This window comes from Chiloscyllium punctatum, chromosome 23 (genome assembly GCF_047496795.1).
Source record: "Chiloscyllium punctatum isolate Juve2018m chromosome 23, sChiPun1.3, whole genome shotgun sequence".
NCBI classification, from domain to species: domain Eukaryota; kingdom Metazoa; phylum Chordata; class Chondrichthyes; order Orectolobiformes; family Hemiscylliidae; genus Chiloscyllium; species Chiloscyllium punctatum.
Genome location: NC_092761.1, coordinates 70,251,770 through 70,275,344, shown reverse-complemented (window position 1 = coordinate 70,275,344; position 23,575 = coordinate 70,251,770). Strand labels below are relative to the sequence as shown.

The 23,575-nt window shown below is 38.9% G+C and overlaps 1 protein-coding gene and 1 long non-coding RNA gene across 15 annotated transcripts in view; one reads left to right on the top strand and one right to left on the bottom strand.

Moving 5' to 3' along the window:
* The window catches only part of gramd1ba (GRAM domain containing 1Ba), a 607,589-nt gene that overhangs the window by 515,603 nt on the left and 68,411 nt on the right, over window positions 1-23,575 (top strand). For 10 of the 12 annotated variants that reach the window (XM_072593157.1, XM_072593155.1, XM_072593154.1 and 7 more), the window contains 2 exons: window positions 3,691-3,711; window positions 12,248-12,271. In XM_072593157.1, coding sequence (XP_072449258.1) covers window positions 3,691-3,711; window positions 12,248-12,271 — 45 coding nt within the window. The remainder of the gene's footprint in view (window positions 1-3,690; window positions 3,712-12,247; window positions 12,272-23,575) is intronic. The other 2 variants (XM_072593153.1, XM_072593152.1) reach the window with 1 other exon arrangement.
* The window catches only part of LOC140494130 (uncharacterized), a 111,797-nt gene that overhangs the window by 86,656 nt on the left and 1,566 nt on the right, over window positions 1-23,575 (bottom strand). For 2 of the 3 annotated variants that reach the window (XR_011963910.1, XR_011963908.1), the window contains exon 2: window positions 17,986-18,100. This is a non-coding gene — a long non-coding RNA (uncharacterized lncRNA). Of the gene's footprint in view, window positions 1-16,623; window positions 16,678-17,985; window positions 18,101-23,575 lie in introns of those variants that run through there. The other variant, XR_011963909.1, reaches the window with a different exon arrangement.

Sequence of the window (23,575 nt, the reverse complement as noted above, 5' to 3'; positions counted from 1 at the left end):
TCTTAACATTCTATTCATAGGGTCAAAACATTTGATATCATTTGATTGTTTACCTTTCCAACAAATATATTAAATAGATTCTGAATTTATTAAGGATAAGCCATTTGGTCCATTTGTCTCAGTCTTTCAATGAAACTAGATATTTTACCCATGCTAAAATTTTACATTCTTTTGAATAGTTTGCTTTTTAACTTTATGAATTCTATTCAGAAGCTCATTAATTTTTCCCAGTGTCAGTTTTGGTCCCTCTTTACTGTTGATATACGGATGTGGTGAAGTGAGTGCATGTTCAAGATGTTCGTTGGGATGCCAGTCAAACATGCTGCTTTGTCTTGGATGAGGTTAAGCTTCTTGAGTACTGTTAGCACTGCACTCATCAAGGCAAGTGGAGCATATTCCATTGCACTTGTACTATGTAGGTAAACACACAGGTTTTGAAGATTCAGGAAATGAGTTACTTGCTGCAGAATTCCCAGCCCATGTCCTGCCTTTGTAGCTATATGGCTGGTCTAGTTCAGCTTCTGGTCCATGGTAACTCTAAGAATGTTGATGTGGGGGATTCAGCAATGGTAGTGCAATTGAATATCACTGAGTGATAGGTGGATACTTCCTTGTTGGAAGTTAGCATTACCTAGCACTTGCATGATGTGAATATTATTTGCCACTTACCAGCCCAAGCCTGGATGTTAACCATGCTTGTGCTGCATTTGAACTGCTTTATAATCTGAGGAGTTGTGATTGGTGCTGAACATTATCTAATTATTAGCAAATATCCCCATTTCTGACCTTATGATAGAGGAAAGTAGTTAATGATGCAGCTAAAGATTGTTAGGCCAAGAACACTACTCTGAGGAACTCCTGCAGAGATATCCCATACAATAGATGAAATATTTTCCCACGTCCTTTGTTTCCTGCTAAAATATCATTCAAGACTTCACCTTTTCCATTCTGCCGTGCTATTATAAAATTTTAAAGGTACTCTATCAATTTCCTCTTTCAAGTTCAAACAGTTTTCTAATTCTTGCCTCTTAAATAATTTCTAATAATCTCAGCAATACACCGTTGTAAGGTGAAAAGACTGCACTGTACCTCTCTTTCATGTGTAGTTCAGTCGTGGTACAGCACTTTTTAAAAATATCAAAACTTTGGAGATATTCATATAATACAGCAGAACTGTTTTATGGAAATGCATTGTGATACAGAACCTTCAGATTAGTCTTGGCATCTTTGTAATATTTTGACTGTTGGGGTATTCACAGTTTTTTTTATTCTCTCTGCCCCTTCCTGCCATTCTTTAGTTCTCATTTCCTGTAATACTAATCTTCTATCTTATTTGTGCCTACTCTATATAATTTGATGCCAACTGCATAGCCTCCATTTTTGCCAGTACTGGTATCAGTGTCCCACAAAATATAACGCACCTCTCCCACACCAGTATTTGAACCATGTGTTTGTGTCCGTAATTTTATGGGCGGCACGGTGGCACAGTGGTTAGCACTGCTGCCTCACAGCGCCAGAGACCCGGGTTCAATTCCTGCCTCCGGTGATTGACTGTGTGGAGTTTGCACATTCTCCCCGTGTCTGCGTGGGTTTCGTCCGGGTGCTCCGGTTTCCTCCCACAGTCCAAAGATGTGCAGGTCAGGTGAATTGGCCATGCTAAATTGCCCGTAGTGTTAGGTAAGGGGTAAATGTAGGGGTATGGTGTGGGTTGAGCTTCAGCGGGGCGGTGTGGACTTGTTGGGCCGAAGGGCCTGTTTCCACACTGTAAGTAATCTAATCTAATCTAATCTAAAAGAACCTTACACCAATTTGCAAATGATACAGGTAATGATCCAGCTGTAACCTCTGAGATTTTGTTCTGTAATTTAATGCCTAGCTTCTCATCACCTGTGTGCTGAACCTTTCCCTAGTTCTACCTACGTCATTGGTACTTAGGTGGGCCATGACCACTGGATCCTTTCTTTCCGACTGCAGGTTCCTTTATAACCCTGTAATGATGGCCTGACCTCCAGTCCTGGAAGCTTTATCAAATTGCTACATACTTTTTTAGGTGTACATGCACTTAAGCACAAAGAAAGATTTTCTATTTCAAAAATGTTTAAGTCAGAACAGCTGCTGCCCAATTGCAGTGGTTCATTGAAGCTTATGCGTTTGTGATTATATCAATGACATTTACTGTAACCTCACCTGTCTGGTTTTTAAAGTACATGCATTCTATTTTGGTTTGATGAGATGGACTTTGGACTGATAAATGGTTTTTGTTATTTTCAAAACATCTATAAACATGTAGATTCAATGTAAGTCAAAAAAATTGAAATATTTAGTTCATTTTATGTGAAAAGATTGATTTCTACAGGTATTTTAAATTGGATGTCCCTCTGTTGTTTTTCTGCCAATACAAAACAAATTATTTTTCCTTCTGCTTATCTTTTGTGTTATGGGCCACTTTTTGTCCCAGTAAAAAGGTAATATTAAAGTCTCAGTTCTTTTCACTTCAGTAGCTGAAATGGAAAAAGTGAAATCTGTATCATATGATTAAATCTTTCTGTGTTATAAATGCTAAAACCCTTAGTTTTGAAATGCACTAGTGTGTTTTTTTTTCACTTTGAAACCCATGAACACAGCAGAAGTGTTACTGACAAGACCATTTATCTCTTTTGGCCTTTGGGAAGCAGATTTTATTAGCAAAAACTTAGTCAGCAAACATCTGCTTTCTTTAAAAAAAATAATATCCCATGGTAATATGTAAGTTATATGAGCAATTCTGCTGGGTTAAAACATTAGGCAAAAGTGAGGACGGCAGATGCTGGAAATCAGAGTCTGGATGAGAGTGATGCTAGAAAAGCTCAGCAGGTCAGACAGCATCCGAAGAGCAGGAAGATCCTGATGAAGGGCTTTTGCCCAAAACGTCGATTTTCCTGCTCCTCGGATGCTGCCTGACCTGCTGTGCTTTTCCAGCACCACTCTCATCTAGACTCTGGGTTAAAACATGGTTGGAATTTAACCATTCGCAACCAAAATGATATTGGGTTTCCTCCGGGTTCTCCGGTTTCCTCCCACAGTCCAAAGATGTGCGGGTCAGGTGAATTAGCCGTGCTAAATTGCCTGTAGTGTTAGGTAAGGGGTAAATGTAGGGGTATGGGTGGGTTGCGCTTCAGCGGGGCGGTGTGGACTTGTTGGGCCGAAGGGCCTGTTTCCACACTGTAAGTAATCTAATCTAAAAATGACAGATTTACTGGACTTTGTTAAAAGTTGTAAATTGGAATACAAGTTGGTTTGTACCATACAGTATAACAGATTTGCACTTAGCAGAACTCACCCTGGTGCTTGAAATAATATTTTCCCTGTTTCTGAAATAGTTTGAAGGTTAATGGACCTCTCTTGCTTTGACAGTAAGGGAGGAAATTTAAACTAATTTGCCAATTATCTCAGGATTGGATAGAATGTTATTATACATCCAATCCAATATTGGTTCTCACTGTTTTAAATGGAGAGTAAAATTTGGTGGAATATAAAACCAGTGTCACATACAATCCTGTCAGCTTTCCAATAGCTGGGTTAGTTTGGAATTGCTTTGTTAGAGTGTACCAAATAGGACATGGTAATGTGTAAATTTTTCCCATCTTTTCCTTGAATGTTTTGTTTTCCACTACTGATATTTACAATTTTTTTTGCTTTGTTCTTTTACAGAAAAGCCAGAGCTGGTACAACGTAAGTCTACCTGTTTAATATCTATGTCCTCTTTGTGTTAATTGTCCATCAGAGCACAAATAATCCCATTTTAATGCTGTAAGTGATTTTAGTCAACTATTTTTTACTTAGTTGCACGTGCTCTCAAATAATAAGAATACTTGAGTTTGAATTGAACATGCTGCATGAGTGAATAATTTAGATTTAATAAATTATGATGAAACGTCATTGAAAGGCCAATGACAAACTTAAGTTTCTATTTCCAGTTGTGTATTATACCAAGTCCTTTTGAATAAATTTGATGAAAGAAATCTTAAGCACATGATAAGTTTGCAGAGTGTCAAGGTGCAGATTCCTGTTGATGTCTGTATTCTGTAATACTTCTTTGTTATGTCAAGGCAAAAAACATATTCAAAAAAAAGCTTCATAGATTGACATTTTCCATTTCCCTTTTAGTAATAAGTACTTGAGTAAAACCTTAAAAGAGTATTATACTGATTATTATTGGACTTTAATTTACCATTGCAGGGGCGGAAAAAGCACAAAATGTTAGTAACCATAAATACGTCAACTGAATTATCGATACAAAGGGTGACCTTCGTTCTAATCAATTCCTATTTCCTTCACTGACTCAGTTTTCAAGTTGGGCTGCAGATGCACTGAAGCAGGGCATCTCAAGAGCATTAATACACACGTTATTCGAGTCTCACTTGGGCTTCAGTTGAAGAGAATGACTTAATTTTTTTCACAACGCAGATCAACTCATGTGAGCAGAAGATTTGGCTTTTGTTTAAGGACCTGCTTTATCACTGATTACTTTTTGTCTTCTCTGGAACAGTCGTGTTTTAGATATCCCCATCGTCCAGCTTCTGAGGTAGCTGTTAGTTATTAATCTTTACCACTATCCAGCAGTAAATGCTGAATCCTTTCAGTTAAGAACTTTTTTTTTCCTCCAATGATTTCATGGAATGCATTTTATTCTTGGGTATTAGTGGTGCATGCTGAAATCATGCACTTATATTAACTTTGCCTTCTTGCATGCAGCAAGTAAATAGAATGCTTAAAAAGATTTTTTTTGTCTTGAGCAGTGCATTATTGATTATATTAAGCTACAGTTATGCTTCATTACATATCAAATTACAATATTATAGAGTATAATTTTAGCACAAGATGGCTGAGAATAATTGCATTGCTCATCCTGTGCATGTTATATTAGTATTGCTAATGATAGAATGCACTCAGTATTTGCTTTCTGATATTGAAATAGTACGAGATGAGGGTATATTTAATGTGAAGAAAAGAGCAATTCTGTAGAGGTTATTCAGATTGCATGACTAACCTTGTAACAAAAGGTAACTCAAGAAGCATGATAGTTGGGGAAAATATTCTGTATTTCAACACTCATTGCATGTAATGGAACTTGATATCCAAGTATTTGAATTTGTCATAAAAACTGACAAGCAGTTTCTGAGGACAATGTATTGCCTTCCCTAACAATGGTTATAGATATTCTGTGTGAGATTTACATGAAAATTGTGTTTAACGATGTAGAGTTCTTGTTGCCTTCTCAGAACAAATGGTAGGATATGTTTTGAAGCCACCTAGTGTCTGATCATTGCAAACAGCACCAATAAAATGGAGGATTGCTTTTTAAAATTGATTGCTGTAATTTTACGTCACGCTTTTATATCTACTCATGTTTTTCCTGTGTAGTTTGTACCTAGGGTTGCAGTTGGGCAGAGTTCATGATTAAAGCTAATCAGGTGTTAGCAAAATTATTATAATTCCTAAGGACTGATTAGTACTTGAGATATAAAGTGTGTTTAGAGGACTGTTGGCATCCGATGTGTCTTGTATTTTGGAAAAAATTCTTTTTTGCATCTGTCTCGAGCTCCCAATTCCTCCATTCTCGTGGATCCAAACCAGATTAACGTTTATTTATTCAAACACCTTTCAGAGTCTGACAACCTAGAATTATAGAATCCCTACAGTGCAGAAGGAGGTCACTCTGGCCCCATCCACTTCACCCCATCCCCGTAATTCCACATTTACCATGGATAATCCACATAGTCTGCACATCCCTGGACACTATGGATGATTTATCATTGTTAGTCCACCTAACCTGCACATTTTTGGATTGTGGGAGGAAACTGGAGCACCCGGAGGAAACCCATGCAGACACGAGGAGAACGTGCAACTCCATACAGTCACCCAAGTTTGGAATTAAACCTGGGACCCTGGTGCTGTGAGACAGCAATGCTAATCACTGAGCCATCATGCCATCCTTTTTCAATTGTTCACAAAGTCCACCACATAGTTGCATTAATCTCTTCAAAACTGTATGATACTGTCACAACATGATGAGAGCAGCATGGCTTCTTCTGATTTTTCTTCTTTCCCAAAAGAAGGTTTGCCAAAAACATTTTGTAACATGCTTGTTCCTTTTAATATTGGTGCACCACGTTCAGAAGGGCCAAGATCAAAAGGAATCAGATTTAAAATAATCAGCGAAACAAATCTGCGGTGATATGGGACTTGAGAAGTGAATTAGTTTTTTTCTGTGTTGTTATAGCCTGAGGATTGGTGGAAACTTATTTAAAAGTAACTTTCAAGAGGGAAATGGATAAATACTTCAAGGGAAATGAATAAATATTTCAAGGAAAATATTTGCAGGTCTATGGAAAAACAGCAAGGGAGCATGATTGATAGCAATTCTTTTGCAAGCAAAGTGGTCCAAATGGTTTCCTCCTTTGCTGTATTGTTCCATGACTTAAGTAACATGGAGACAAGCAACCCGTCTTAGACTGTCACATTTGATGCTGATTTTGTTTCATCCAGTGGCCTGATTCTATATATCATCAGATGCATTAGATGGTTATATAACAATACAAAAACATATGAATCTCTTTCTTCCCTTTGTCAAGTCCATTTTCATCATCATTTGGACAAAGCATATGTAAGAGGAAAATGGAAAGTATTCAGTGCATCTCTCCTCCAGGAGAATTAATAACTTAAAGAATTACATGTGTTCCAGGAGATTCTGAATTGCATGCTTTTTTAAACAAAATTATTGTGCATTTGCATGTGGACTCCTGTTACAGTGATTAAGACAGCATTTCTTCATGTAAAAATAATTAACAGTAAAATTGGTTAACCTACTTCGAGGCTATGAAGAAGTTGCTGTGATGGCAGATTGCAAAATAGATGTTGTTCTGCTAAGAATATAGGGAGCAGAATATAACCCATGCTGTTATGTGGATTAATGTGCAAGGCCATTTGAAAATTTTTCATCTCGAATTATCGTGGCACTAAAGATGTGCATTTCCAGTAATGGTTGAATCAGCAGCAACTTTGAACGTTTAATTCTAATCCTAATTAATTTGCACTGTCACTCCCTCCAGATCACCTTCTAAATTTAAACAACAGAGGGTTGCAAAACAGTAGCATTCGAAGGCCTGACAAATGGCCAAAGTGGTTGTTATTCTATTTTTCGTGAAAGATGATGTAAACACAGCATTTGGAAATGCACACATGCAAGTAGTAATTTCAATTTATATTAACTCATACTTTATGAACTTATTCATTTATATTTGAGTTAGGGTTTTTCAAATATAGTTTTCTTCACTTGTATAATATACTGAGGTAGAAATTGACCATGAGATTCTAGCCTTAAGTAAGTTAATTCTGAGGTCAAGTATTCATTGACAGCAATGACATTGCAACCACATTTAGATGATATACAAGGGAGTTGCTTTTGATAATGAAAGGTTATTTTTAGATCCCTTATCTAACAAGTCATTGCTTCTGTTTTGGCTTTGATGTTCAAGTCTCTACATGACAGAAGAATGCTTTCTTTTGTTTGTATTTCGAGTCTCAGTTTGATTCAGATTGTAAGAGGAGTAAATGTTGTTCTGTGATACTTTTAAATGCTGATTTAGTTTAAGTTAAACACTTGCATCACTTTTAAGCGCATTCATTCAGAGTGAGGCATTATCTATCTTGTCTCAAATTCCTGCCATTAACTTTTGGGAATGAAAGTGTGCCTGGTTACCCAGCACTGACCTTTCACTGGATTAATTTCTCCTCAAACAAACGCAAAAGTAACATAGCAGTATTTCAAGAAAGGACATAGTCTCATGCCAAAGGATTTATTTTCCAAAACGCTTGCTTTCATTGGTCAATGCATTAATTAAAGAAGTTACAATGTTATGTACAGGACGTCGGTTAGGCCTTTTTTCGAAATATTGCATTCAATTCTGGTCTCCCTGCTATAGGAAAGATGTTGTTAAACTTTGAAAGGGTGCAGAAAAGATTTATAACGATATTGCTGGGTCTGGAGGGTTTGAGCTACAGGGAGAGGCTGATTGGCTAGACATTTTTCCCTGAATCATTGGAGGCTAAGTGGTGACCTTATGGAGGTTTATAAAATCGTGAGGGGCATGGATAGGGTAAATCATCAAGGTCTTTTCCCCACGCTAGGAGAATCCAAACTGAAGGCCGTAGGATCAAGATAAGAGAGGAAAGCTTGAAGGGATCTAGGGGGTAATGGAAGGTAGTGCATGTATAGAGTAAGCTACCAGAGGAAGGAATGGAGGCCAGTACAGTTACAACATTTAAAAGGCATCTGGATGCGTACATGATTAGGAAGAGCTTAGAGGGATATGGGCTAAAAGCTGAAAAGTGGATCTAGATTAATTTAGGTTATGTGGTCAGCGTGGACAAGTTGAACCAAAGGGTCTGTTTCCATTATGTACATTTCAATGATTCTATAGTTACAGAATATATGAAGAAGTCTGATTTATACAAATCTCTTTTCTCCATCTCATCACATCTATTCCTGCAACTGGTCCACGGAAATTATATGAAAAAAGTAAATCTAACTGAAAATTCAGCTTGTTGATACTAACATATCTCACTGTTTTGATATAGGATTTATCTGCTGTTGAGGTGTGGAATCTTGTTGAGGTTGTGGGGATTTCATAAGCCAGCTGGAGAACCAGAAAGAGACCCTTGTTGGCTCTACCAGGGAAGGCCCAATGAATCACATGCCAACCAGGCATTGGCAAGGCCATCAACAGTCCTTCACCTGGAATGAAGCTGCTGGGGTGGAAGTCCTGCCCAGCAAATGTTAGGAGCCAAGCGGAGGCTGGTAACTCCTGTTGTCAACAGCACTGTGCAGCAGACTATGGTGCTGCCAGAAGAGCCTTCTGACTCCCAAGTGTGTATTGGATCCAAGAGTAAGCTAAGCAGTGTCGGCAGGACGGAGATTGTAGGCTGGCATTTTGTCGGTTTGGTGTTGTGGAAAGAGAGAGGCAGGGAAGCCAGAAGCAGGGGCAAGGGTTAGCTCCAACCAAAGTTGATTAGTGTGGATGCCTCATAGCGACAGACCCATGTGCAACTGGGTTAATCCCAGTGGCATTGAGCTGAGACCCTAAAGTAATCCTTATTTGGCCATTTAAGAGACTCAATTGTCAAAGATGGACAAGAGTCGATCACGGGTCTTCCTGTGGTAACTTATATCTGGTGAAATCAAGAAGTCCTTGAGGTTTGGGATTGCTATCACCCCACCTAATCAAATGTTCTTTCTAGCTGAAAGCTTGCCACTTTTGGGGAGCAGAAGATTGTGCCCAAGGAGACAGTGCCAAGATTGTCATTGTTTTGGATTGATCCTGAAAAGTGCTCAGATTTTAAGCATGTGATTTAAAGTTTTCTTTTTCTTTTGTCAGTTTGCAACTTTCTGACTGCAGTAAGATAATAGATAGAAGAAATAGGAAATCCTGGCATTAGGTTAAACAGGTGGAAATGGGTACTGCAGATGCTGGAGATTAAAGTCAAGATTAGAATTGTGCTGGAAAAGCACAGCAGGTCAGGCAGGATCCTTACAGCAGGAAAATCGACGTTTCGGGCAAAAGCCTGATGATTCCTGATGAAAGGATTTTGCCTGAAACGTAGATTTTCCTACTCCTCTGATGCTGCCTGACCTGCTGTGCTTTTCCAGCACCACTCTAATCTTGACTTTAGGTTAAACACTTCACGGGGAAGTATGCTGGTTAAGCAGTAACAACTACCTCTAGGTGGCACTAAAGTATGAACTGACAAGATTCTGTGTTTGAATCTATTGAAACAGGAGGCAGCCATGCAGCTTCAAGCTTTTCCAGATATTGCGATAGATATAGATCATTGCTGACCAGTATGGCAATTCCATTTACCTACCTAAATTTCATGCTCTTGACACCTCTGAAAATGTCAACTAACCAAACATCTGCAGCCTGTTGTTATCCTTTGTATGCACAAATACTGACTGATCTATATTTAAATAGATTATTTTTCATTTTCATACTAAGCAATCATTCCTGATTTTCCCACCAAAGGAAATACCCTCTAACTGAGCATAATAGTAGAAAGTGGTGGATGACTTTATGCTAGTTGTAGTTCTATTGTGATTATTCCTATGCCACTCCATAACTTAATAGCAAATTAGTATCTGCCCAAGCATTCAAAACACCTACTGAATCAATCTGTAGTGATCAGGTCTATGTTTACCTTCATAGTTGGCAATCATCAAATTCAAATTTTCTTCATTTGATTTTGTGTTTACGGGAGCAAAGCAGATTTAATCTGTGTTTTGTTTAGAATGAATTTTGAAGTCTGTCTAAACTCATACATTAATTTAGTGTCATTTCTTTTCTATTTACAACTTCTTTTGGAATTCAGTAAAATTTACATGTTCAACTTGGCTTTGTTTTTTTTTCCCACTCCAATTCTTCCTTTTTTCCTCTGCCCCTTGTGATCAGAGTTGGAACAGTACCACAGTGGCAAATGAAATAACTGCACGAAGGCCATCAACAAGTCACCCTTTATTTACACGTGCCTAGTACATGACACACAAGCTCAGAGCTGGCTCCTAAAGTCAGCAGAACCCATGAGACTCTTTATATCAGCCAGGACTCTTCAGTGGGACCAGGTTAACAGTCCCAATCAGAGAACCCATATTCAATGAGGCCCATCTGGCTGACCTCATTCCAATCACCACAGCAAGAGCTTGTTGCAGTCCTGCACTTATTCATCAGGTTAATGGTGTATTTATTGTCTTGCTATAATTATTATATTGTTGGACTAATTTAGTGACCGTGTTGTCTGAGAGTTCATCAACACACTTGGAAAGATGCTTTGCTAAATAAGGGCAGAATTTTATTTTCTTATTGCGTTACTTCTTGCTAATGTGGAACCATTTTATTATCCACTGCAAGACTGTTTCTCTTCAATCCTTGCCTGTGTCACTGTTGCTGACAGCATGGTATTAGTTTGGGAATTCTTAGATTTGAATGAAAAGGTGAATTTCAATAGAAACTTGCCATCATCCCATAAGCTGTGTTCTGCCCTAGGCAGATCTGCAGTTAGTAAGTTTGCAGATGACACGAAAATTGGAGGTGTAGTGGACAGCGAAGAGGGTTACCTCAGATTACAACAGGATCTGGAACAGGTGGGCCAATGGGCTGAGAAGTGACAGTTGGAGTTTAATTCACATAAATGCGAGGTGCAGCATTTTGGGAAAGCAAATCTTAGCAGGACATATACACTTAATGGTAAGGTCCTAGGGAGTGTTGCTGAACAAAGAGACCTTGGAGTGCAGATTCATAGCTCCTTGAAAGTGGAGTCGCAGGTAGATAGGATAGTGAAGAAGGCGTTTGGTATGCTTTCCTTTATTGGTCAGAATATTGAGTACAGGAGTTGGGAGGTCATGTTGCGGCTGTACAGGACATTGGTTAGGCCACTGTTGGAATATTGCATGCAATTCTGGTCTCCTTCCTATCAGAAAGATGTTGTGAAACTTGAAAGGGTTCAGTAAAGACTTACAAGGATGTTGCCAGGGTTGGAGGATTTGAGCTACAGAAAGAGGCTGTACAGGCTGGGGCTGTTTTCCCTGGAGCGTCGGAGACTGAGGGGTGACCTTATGCAGGTTTACAAAATTATGAGGGGCATGGATAGAATAAATAGGCAAAGTCTTTTCCCTGGGGTCGGGGAGTCCAGAACTAGAGGGCATAGGTTGAGGGTGAGAGGGAAAGATATAAAAGAGACCTAAGGGGCAACTTTTTCACGTAGAGTGTGGTACATGTATGGAATGAACTGCCAGAGGATGTGGTGGAGGCTGGTACAATTGCAACATTTAAGAGGCATTTGGATGGGTATATGAATAGGAAGGGTTTGGAGGGATATGGGCCGGGTGCTGGCAGGTGGGACTAGATTGGGTTGGGATATCTGGTCAGCATGAACAGGTTGGACCGAAGGGTCTGTTTCCATGCTGTACATCTCTATGACTATGACTCTAAGTGACATATAATAAGCTCTTCCCTCAATAAAATCTGCATTTCTTTGAGTATGCTCTCTCTAATTGTTTGCTATCTCCATTTGCAATTGCTTAGTGCAGTTTTGTTATTCTTTGCTCCTTTTTAAATCTATCTAGACTTTGTTCTTAGTTTGAGTTATGCTGTATTAATGTGAAACCATACCTATCTTATGTTTCCTTTCTTTTCTCTCCTATAACATGTTCCGTTAGCATGAAAGACAGCACATCATGAGAGTAAGCATCATCTCTTTTTCTATTCATGTTGCATTAAGGCTATGCATTCTTGCATAATGGGAAAAAAACATTATTATAATGCACATAAATATCATGGAGAGCTTCATATGATTGTTTTCCCTTCAAATTTATAAATGTGTTGCTTCTGTTGTTTTGGAAGTGACAGTGTCTGAATTGTTTGTGAGAAAATGCTTTAGTTCAGATGACATCACATATGTCATATATGAACTCAACTACTTTATAATGTGATGCGATGCTAGAGATTAAGTATCGTTCCCTTCACATAATCAACACTAATTTATTCATATTCCATCATGTACTGCATTTGTAATATGATAAATGAAGCGCTGATGATAATTGAAAGCAAAGCTGGAATATCATTGATTGAAGACTGGGAAAGAATATTGCTATTCTGCAGTATTCAACAATGCTGTCAACTAATTCAGAGAATTATATAACAAAAATATGTTCCAGTTCTAAAGCACAGTAACAATGATTTTAAAGGCCTGTTATTGTTTTACAGTTGTTATTTTCCATTGCATTATTAGGAAGCTAATAAATGCCTGACTTTGAAAGGGCCTTTATGAGATGGTAGTCATCATATCACAATAATTGGCAGTCATAAGTTGCTCTATTTATAAAATTATACTCATTCAATTATACTCCATATACACACGATTTAGTTGATTTTGTAGTGTGTTGCATACTATATCATTAACAACTGAAACACAACATGAAACTTTTGTCATAACTTTATATATGCATATAAAATAGCTTTTGCAGATGATTGTGGCTTTTACTGTGGTGTTCCTTTATTTCCTGTGGACAATTTTGTTTTAGTTGTATGATTTAGTGTTCACTGTTGCTGAATTGACAAGTTGCTTTACAATTGTTCATATGGTTGTCATAGTGACATGAAAGCATTCTTCCCCCTCCTCACCCAGTTCACTGCCGACCTTTTCTCTGTCTTCAACACCTCACCACATGGCTTCACTGTATCTCAGAACTCACTAACACTCCACTTTTGTTTCTTGGAGCCAATAATTGAATGCAGTGAAATAGCTGCCTATAACACCCCCCATGTCAACACTTTTCTTCTTTTGTCCTGTCAGCTATCATATACTTACTTTTGATGTTCTCACTTGTTGCTGTTGTTCTTCTCCTCCCCACCATCTGAGTTCATACTGGCATGACAACCACAGCCTACCTTACTCTCTACCCCTAACCATTGCTTCTAACTTACTGAAAAGAATCATCACCATCCTGCCTTGCAGATTAGTCTGAAAGCAATGCACTGTTCACAATCAACTTTATGAGCCATGGTCAGGACCGTAGAGGCCACAGACAGGCTACTGAATGCTGAATCCAAAATGCTGACTATGTCAAATGGGAATGATTGGCATCAGTATGTTGAGAAGTATCACAAAAATTGAGTGCTGCATGCTTAATCTAAACCACAAAGCATAAAGAATCTTTTTCACAGCTAGTCTAGTTCCCCATTGGAGTCTGGGATTCGCTGATGTTTAAACATTAGGCTTCCAGCTTGACTGCCCTTACATTCTAATACTCACATGAAAACCTAAAAAAAAATTACTTAACTCTGTTGTTATCCTATCTGTGGCTAGCAAACCACATGTACCCTGTGATGGCTGTAGAAATTTCTAATACTCAGGCTACTTTGAATTCATGATTTGAAGTTCGTATGAATTGGCGATGAATTGTTCGAATTATGAAGTGGTGAGTACCACTTCATGCCCAACAGCTGCAAGTAGCTGAGTCACCTGTTCATCAATACAGTCAGCTGCACTTGTCGGAAAGTAGTTATTTCTAAATCAAGCTACCAGGTAGTGTAAATTTAAATGAGAGAGTAGCACTCTGCAAAGTGGAAGTATTTTTCTGCTTTTCTTAGTAGTGTTTGGTCACTTCACATGTTAATAATAGGGAGATTGGAAAGTGAATGTGGTTGGAAATGTACTCCAAGGAAAAGTATGTAAACCTTACTGAGTACTAGTGGGGGAATAATACCAGTGGTATAAATGATATCTTTTTAGGACAGACGTAATTGTGTTTAATACTATGGAGAGTCGATACTGAACAAAATCCAGTTTATTCAGTTATATATGTATGTACAAATGGCCACAAGAGTGTGCTATTATGCTCCTTTTTCATGAAAATATTGCACCATGTTCACAATTCCACACGATTTATTTGCATCTCTTGTCTACTATTTGTTTACAAATCTAGTCACTGGTTCCATATTAATAAAAGGACTCCAACTTTCAGAATTTGGGGAAGGACCTTGACCTGCCCTGGCCTGAAACTGAGCAAAATGTTTTTCTGGCAACAACTTATTTTATCCTTGACTTTCGATTGAATGGTCCCTTTCATCACATATCAGTCTGAGTCAGGTCTGAACTAGTTTTAGGCACAACTTAGGGTGGCACGGTAGCTCAGTGGTTAGCACTGTTGTCTAACATTGCCAGAGACCCAGGTTTGATTCCAGCCTTGAGAAACTGTCTGCATGAGGTTTGCACATTCTCCACATATCTGCATGGGTTTCCTTCGGGTGCTCTGGTTTCCTGTCACAGTTCAGAAATGTGCAGGATTGGCAATGCTGCTTTGCCCATAGTGTCCAGGGATGTTTAGGAAAGATAGGTTAGTCATGAGAAATGCAGGGTTACAGAGATAGGGTAGGCAGGTGGGTCTTGGTAGGTTGCTCTTCAGAGGAGTGGTGTGGCCTTGATGGGCTGAATGGTCGGCTTCCATCCTGTAGGGATTCTATTAAAATGAACTTGCAATGGAATGACTACTAGTATCTCATTGTATCCCAACTGCCCAATTATTAGTCTCTTTTTATTCTAACCAACTCCCATCATACTCGAGACCCACTGATGGTAAAACATGATTTCAAGTACAAATGTAACTGTTCTGCTGCCAATTGTCTTGACTCAATGTATGTGATGATCACATTTTTGCAACAGTTTGGTGACCACCACCTTTTGATTCAATTACTTCTCTTACTCCACCCCTATCATAACTCCTTTTGTTGTCTGGCTTGTTTTCTATCAAAGGATTCTGGTCAGTGTAAGTGATTGACTGAGGGTCAGTTGTGTTGATGCTCCGGTTAGACATAGTTCTAGTTTGTTCAGTGTTTGTTGGGTAAATGAATCAGATCTCTCCTAAGTCTCCGACTCTAAATCCAAATAACCAGCATATGTCCCTATGTCAACCTCCTTGTCCACTCCATCCAATATTATGTGGAATGATGCCCTGTAAATATTTATTGAGCACCCTTGTGTTTCTTACTGGATGAATTTCAACAGATCCCAGTTACTGTGCTGATTTTTCAATAACTGTTTGTGATGATTGCCATTCTCTCCAACTGCATTTTATAGAATCATAGAATCCCTACAGTGTGGAAACAGGCCCTTCCTGACAAGTCCACACCGATCCCTCCGAAGAGTACCCTACCCAGACCCATTCCCCTCCCCTATTATCCTACATTTACCCTAACTCATTAGACACTTAACCTACATATCCCTTCTCCATGTTCCTTCCACTAACATGTTTTGGTAAGCTGACCCTAATTACAGTGTACCTATACACTCTGCATTCACAAATGGGCAACTGTGTGTTCAATGTTGGCCAAAGCACCAGTAACAGGGTTTTGTAATTGTCTTTGTTTGGGGTTTTGGTTTATTCAGCTGCAGATGGCGAGTGATTGTTAACACTGATTGCTCTCCAGTCGTGTTCCTCCATATCCATGGACAATGAATCAGAAATGAGAACCAAAAAGTTGTGTTCAGCCACTGCAAAAATGTGCCTAATACTTCATTGTTCCTCTTTGCTGTTAGATTAGGTTGTGTTATTTTAAACCATTTTTAAGTCCCACATTTTCCAGTCAGTGTCAGAACACCTTTTTCCAATATTGACGAGATGCAAAATTGCCGACTTACCATTCTCTGTGTTTGGCTCATTTTCAAATGTGAGATACTTCTAAATCAATAAGTGCAGTAATCCTCAGACAAAGCAACAGAGGTGAGTGTGGGTCAGGGATAATCCGATGCTGTGTGAGAATTGACAGTCAGGTTGTGTCAGAGTCAAGGGAAAAGACGGAGGGTTAAGGGTCAACATGAGTGATTGGTTAGATTGTTGATAGTCCAGAGTTCGACATGGTTTTAGTTTGTTTAATATTTCTTGGCTTAATGAGTCGGATTTCTCCTAAGTTTCTGACTTGAACTCAGGTTTGGAGTCATTCATGTAGTGTTCCAAGGAGCTTGGGAATTATCCATTGGAAGTTGAAACTCCCTAGGCAACTCCTGCAGAGTCACTGTGCCAGGACTTCCAACTGGGTCTATGTTCAGTATCCGTCAAGCCAGAGAGCAGAAGATCTGGGGTTCAGTTCTCTAATAAATTAACAAAAGGGATATTTGAAACATTTTTCAATTTTTGAGATGTGGCTTCAATTGCAAAAGACATTGAATTGAAACTCTCTGACTAAGCTATATCCAGTAATGGTGTTTGCACACTGCAATGATGACTTTCCATGGCACTGACTGATCAGTGATTAACCATCCACTAAGTTCTGAGCAGCTGTGGCTGCAGCATGCTTCATTTCTGGATTTTTGTACTATTAAGCGCTTACTTCTCATATTAAACAGAAGAATCATGGAGATTGGAAAGGCTCCTTTTACAGAATTTTCCAGCTTGTGTACCTAACTATGAGCACACTTAGTAATTACCTTAAAAACACGATTTCAGATCTGTATACATTCATATCACACAGTATCCGGTTATTTCTAAAACAGTTAATTATTTTACTTCTTCCTGTTGGACATTATCATAACCAGTTAGTCTCAGTGATGATGCCATATTGTCAGGTCTGTCAGTGAAAACATGATGACAGTTCTTCATATATGCTGACCTTGAATGTAACAAAAACTGGCCAACAAATTTTTAAGAATTACAGTATTCACCAATAAGCTAAAATCTCAGAAGAATTCATGAGGGATAAAGGCACATTCTTTATTTTCTGGTTGACAGAAAAGATGCTTTAAAGTTGAAAATTCCAGTAACACTTTTCTCATTTCAGTAAAAGCATTCCAAACTAGTTGAAAAAAATACAATGCGCAACATGTGGATTACAGCAGCAGATCCTGGTAGCTGAAGTTTTGTACTCTGAAGTGGGCTAAAATTTGTCCTCAAACAGCTATTGGCTATACAATATAATCTTATTTGTTATGAGATCCTTCACATGTTCCTATGAATGTTCATTGATTCAATTTTCTCAGATTTTGTAAACAACATTGACATTCACTTTACAGTAGGGGAACCTCAATTATCCGAACTAAATGGGCGGGCACTATTTTGTTCGGATAATCGATTATTGGGTTAATTGATTAAATGCCTTTCCTCTTGGGCTCGGAGTTTTTAAAATCTGCTCCCTGTTCAGGAGACTGCAGCAGCACATAGAGCATGAGCCCTCACCCCAACACCGTCCAACACCGCTCCTGGCCCCCAACGCTGCCCCCGGTCCACTACACCGTCCCCTGACTCCAACGCCGCCCGTGGCCCCAACCCTGTCCAATGCCACCTCCGGCCCCCAACATCACCCCCCGACCACAGCTTTCCAATTCCCTCTGAAATATCTTTATCTCATGGTCATATGTTCTAATCTTACATGGCTAAGTGTCAAATTTTATTTGATAGCATACCTGTGAAGCACATTTTGAATGTTGTACTACAGTAATCAAGTGACATTAACATCTCTGTCTCATGCTGTAGCAGTATTGGCAATTGCTTGAAGGATTGGTTCAAATCGGAGTCTATCTGTGATTCATCACAAAGTGTAGAGATAAATAAATAAGTTGTTATCTTTTGCATCGAGCAAAAAACATTTCATTTTTTTCAAAATTATTAGTGTGGATTTTATTTGAATTTATGGTTAAAAAGTTGTATCTCTGCCACTTGTTGTTGCAATATCTCATAAGGCTTGAGTGTGCCAATAAACCATGCAACTAGAAGACTTACGAACAGTATTGAGCTATTTGGTATTCATGAAGCCTCTTCTGGTGCACTGTGTGCAGTTCTGGTCACTCAGCTACAGGAAAGGTGTTATTAGATTGAAGAGGGTTCAGAAAAGATGTATCAGGGTGTTGCTGAGAATGGCAGGTTTGAGTTATAAAAGTAGGGAGGAGAGGCTGGGACTATTTTCACTGGAGTGTTGGAGTTTGAGAAGTAATCTTATAGAGATTTATAAAATCATGAGGGCAATGGATAAGGTGAATGGCAAGAGTCTTTTCCTTCAGGTGAGGAAGTTCAAAATGAAAAGAACTGTTCAAAAGGTGAGAAGAAGAAGGATTTAAAAGGGACATTAGAGGTAACTTATTTACATTGAGAGTGGTTCATGTGTACAACAAACTGCCAGATGAAGTGGTAGATGCAGGTACAGTTGCAACATTTGAATACTTAGAGGAATAAGAAATGTTTGGAGGGATGTGGCCAAACACAGGCAACTGGAACTAGTTTAGTTTGGGAATTTGGTCAGCATGGACTGTTTGGACTGAAAGATCTGTTTCTATGTTGTGTGACTCGTGACTCTGCCTCACCATCTGACCAAGGCTGATTTGCTTCTCCAACCTTCTCTTCTCCCTGTTCCCTTTGATACTCTTACTAATCAAAAATGTATCTATCTCTGTCTTAAATGCACTCAATCACTTGGCCTCCCCAACCTCTGCAGCAATGAATTCCACAGATTCACCATCCTCTGGCTGAAGAAATTCCTCATGCAGTTCCTAAGGGTTGTTCCCTCATTCTGAGGCCTTTGGTTCCTAGTCTATCCTATGAATGAGAATGTCTTCCCGATGTCCACTCCATCTCGGCCTCTCAATGAGATCCTCCCTCATCCCTCTAAATTCCATCAAATACAGAACCAGAGTCCTTAACCATTCCTCACGTGACAAGACCCTCATCCCTGGGAACATTCTTGTCAACTTCTTTTTGTTTTCCCATTTCCTCAAGATCAGCACATCCTTCCTTCGATATAGGACCCAAAACTGCTCACAATTTTCCAAATGTGGTCTGCCCAGAGCCTTTTCCAGCTTCCAGCAATGCATCCCTGTTTTTGTATTCTAGCCTGAAGTAAATTTATCAAGTCTTAGAGCATATACAGCACGGAAACAGACCCTTCGCTCCAACTCGTCCATGCCGAACAGATATCCTAACCCAATCTCATCCCACCTGCCAGCACCCGGCCCATGCCCCTCCAAACCCTTCCTGCTCATATACCCACCCATATGCCTTTTAAATGTTGAAATTGCACTAGCCTCCACCACTTCCTCTGGCAGCCCATTCCACACATACACCACCCTCTGCGTGAAAAAGTTGTCCCTTAGGTCTCTTTTATATCTTCCATCTCTTACCCTAAACCTATGCCCTCTAGTTCTGAACTCACCCACCTTGAGAAAAAGACCTTGTTTATTTTCCTAGCCATGCCCCTCATGATTTTATAAACCTCTATAAGGTCACCCCTCAGCCTCTGACGCTCCAGGGAAGACAGCCCTAACCTATTCAACTTCGCTCTGTAGCTCATATCATTCAACATTGGCAACATTCTTGTAAATCTTTTCTGAATCCTTTCATGCTTCCAAACATCCTTTCGATAGTAAGGAGACCAGAATTGCACACAATGTTCCAAAAGTGGCCTAATAAATGACCTGTACAGCCACAACATAACCTCCCAAACGGGAAGAATAAAGAGACCTAGAATCAGCTTCAATTGATGGGTTGTCTCTGCGGACCAAGTGGTTAGCGTTGGATCAGTGTTATCACATGCACCCATGTATCTGGATGCATGTGCTGCACACTAACTAATGGACACAATTGGTGTGAACTTGCATTTCTAATCAGGGTTGTGCTCACATTTATAGGACGGGATGTTTCAACATGATGAGATATGAAACCAGTGTATTAGATTATTACTCCAGCATACTTTGATAATGGACACAACTCAATTACACTTAAAATTCCATGATCTTTAGCTTTTTTATAAATCTACTTTAGAATATGTCACTGTTACAATAAACAAAAGGTTTACTACAGTTCACAGTACTAACTTTGTAAGTGTTTTGACAGGTTTTTAATGAAATCTTTGTGCACACAGGAATTGATATTTACTCGTGAAAAATTAACCATTAGCCCAGTCAATGGCCAGATGTGTCTGCACATGTGAGTTCATTACTGGGGTAGGGAACATAGTGCTGACAAATTAAGTAACTTCTTAGAATGTTTTTGAAATCCTGTGAATCTAGCGTAGAGTTGGCAAGATCAAGCTTGACAGCCATCACTAAGTTGTTTGAATTGCAGTCTCCATAAGGAATTTGAAATGAGTTGAAAAAAAGTTGTTTGATTCAACTGGTAATGGTGAGTTCCTAGAATAAGATATATCGACTTGGAGTTTGAATCTACTCAAATTCACTTGGGATTGTAATAAAACATTTTAGTTGTGTATATGAATTGCCAGAAAAAATAAAATATTTCCATCTGTGTGTGCTGATTTAGGGCTAAGAAACTATTAGCTGCAAGCAGTGGTAAACCATGTAGTACTATCCTAACATCATAATCTATGTTGCGCCCACCAAACAGTTCACAGTTGAATTGTTAACTTACATAGTTTTCTGCTTATTACTTTGCGACTTGTTGAGTGTTTCTGCTTTTTGTTTTACAGAATGAGACCACTTGGTATGACATAATTACAATATTTGAGGGAAGCTAAAGTCAAAGTCAACACTTATTTCTTTGAATTAAAGAAAAAAGATTTTTCAAGTGTTGAGTAGAAATAAAACAATGAGCTGATTTTTCAACATGTCCTGATGTTGGGATTTTCTGCTCAAGTTGCCATATCAGGTTTTGTTTCACAGTTGGATAAAGACAGCAGCTGAAAGTTAATATAAATCTAAGGTGCTGTTTTTAATTTCAGCATTTTCTGAGTTGAAATCTAAGCTTTGGGTCTATGCACAAAGAAACATTTAAGCAATTCACAGGAAGTGTTGCCTCCTGTAGACAGCGCGCAACACAAATTAGAGAATTGCTTTGTGCATTTAGTAGAATGAAAACCAGGAATGGATTTAGAACTGGAATAATAAAAATTAATATTGTGAAAGAAGAATATACACTCGGCAACTTGCTGAGATAGAGCAGCAATAATTGGACAAAATACAGGCTTGGGGTACTAAGTGACAAGTAACATGCACATCAGCAAAGTGCTAGGATTTGACCATTTGTAGCAAGAGGATCTCACCACCACCACCTCTTGATATTCAATGGCACAACTATCACCAAATTCACCACAATCAACATCTTGGAGTGTGGGTGGTTACTATGGACCAGAAATTTTAACTAGAGCAACTGTATGATACAGTGGCTACAGGAACCGGTCAAAAGCTGAGATGCAGCAGTAATTAACTTCCTGACTCTTCATGATTTTATCAAAACCTTAGTATCTTTACTCTGAAATTCTTTGAGGATTTAATCTTAAAAGAAAAGAAAGGGCTGTGCTACTCCCTCTTTTAGAAGTAACCGGAGGAGTGTTTGATCATCATCATCTTACTAATGGTACTGTTTAATCTAGAGAAACTTGGAACAAGGACATAAAGGTAATGGCAATAGTAACAGAGGAGGAAACTGCCGCTAGAGAGTTCAAAACTTGTAAGGAAGAAGTCTTGTTAACAAGGCACCATGACCGGCTACAATACATCCAAGGATTTTGAAGCAAGTAAGAGTAGAAATTGTGGGGGCACTTTCAAACTTCCCTGGATTGGTGGGTAAGGTGTCAGAATACTGGAGAATCACAAATGTAACGTCCTTGGTCAAGAACTTTTTTCAGGATGATCTCAGCAAATGCAGACCAATCAGTTTAACTTCAGTCATGGGGAAGCTTCCAGACACAGTTATTTGAATTAGTAATCACATGGAAAATGGTGGGTCAATTATGAAGAGTCACAGTAGATTTCTGAAGGCAAATCATGTTCAGCAACTTGCTAGAGTTATTATGCAGAAGTAACCTGAAAGGTTCAATGAGGGTAACATTGTTGATTTGGTCTGTACGTGGATTTGTTAAATATAGTGTTTGATATAGTGCCACAGAACAGACTTGAGGAAAGTTATAGCACATGATATAAAAGGAACAGCAGATACAAAATTGGCTGAGTGATAAGAAACTGGGTACTGATTAAAGGATATTTTGTGGACTGGAGCAATGTTTGTAGTTGGGTTCCTCAGGGGTCAGTATTAGGATCCTTGGTTTTCCTGATATACAATTGATCTGGTTTGGTATGCAGGGGACAGTTTGCAGGTAACTTGACATTTGGAAGAATTGTAAACTATGAGGAGAACAGTGTGGAATTTTAGACATTGACAAGTTGTTGGAGTGGCCAGAGGTTCAAAGTGGGGAAGTGTGAGGTGTTGCATGTTGGAAGAAGAACAATGACAGGCAACATAAAACAGGAGTTTGATTCTAAAGGTGGTGCTGGAGCAGAGAGACCTCAGTATTTATGTGCATAGATCATTAATGTGGCAGGTGTTGAGAGCGATTAATAAAGCATACAAAATCCTGGGCTTTACTGATTGGGGTATGTTATATAACAGCAAGGAAGTGATATTGAACTTGTATAAGTCATTTGTTCGGCCTCAGCTGGAGTAGTATATAAAATTATGGGCACCACATTATAGGAAAGATGTGAATGCATTGGAGAGACTGCAGATGTGACTTACAAGAATAATTCCAGGACTGAGAAACATAAGTTGTAAGGAAAAATTGAAGAAGTTGCAACTGTTCACCATGGAGGGAAGAAGGATAGAAAGAGATCTGACAGAGGTGTTCAAATCATTAGCAGGCTGGTTAGATAGAGAGAAACTGTTCCCACTCATAAAAGATACAAAGACAAGAGAGTATAGATTGAAAGTGATGTGCAAAAGAAGCAAGTGTGATGAGCAAAATACTGTTCCATACAGCGAGTTGTTAAGTTGTGGAATGCACTGCATGAAAATGTGGTGCATGCAGATTCAACTGAGGCATTCAAGATGGCATTGGATGATTATTTGGACAGAAATAGTGTGCGAGGGTATGGGAGAGATGCAAGAAATTGGCACTAAGTAATGTTGTTTGTTTGAATAGCCAGTGTGCAGGCGCAATTAGCTGAATTGCTGTTTCTTATGTCATGCAAGTTCTGAGATTCTATGAAACCTGTTATTTTTTGAGTAGTCTTAAGTTATCATCTGCCACGGAGCCTATCAGACTGGAGGGGA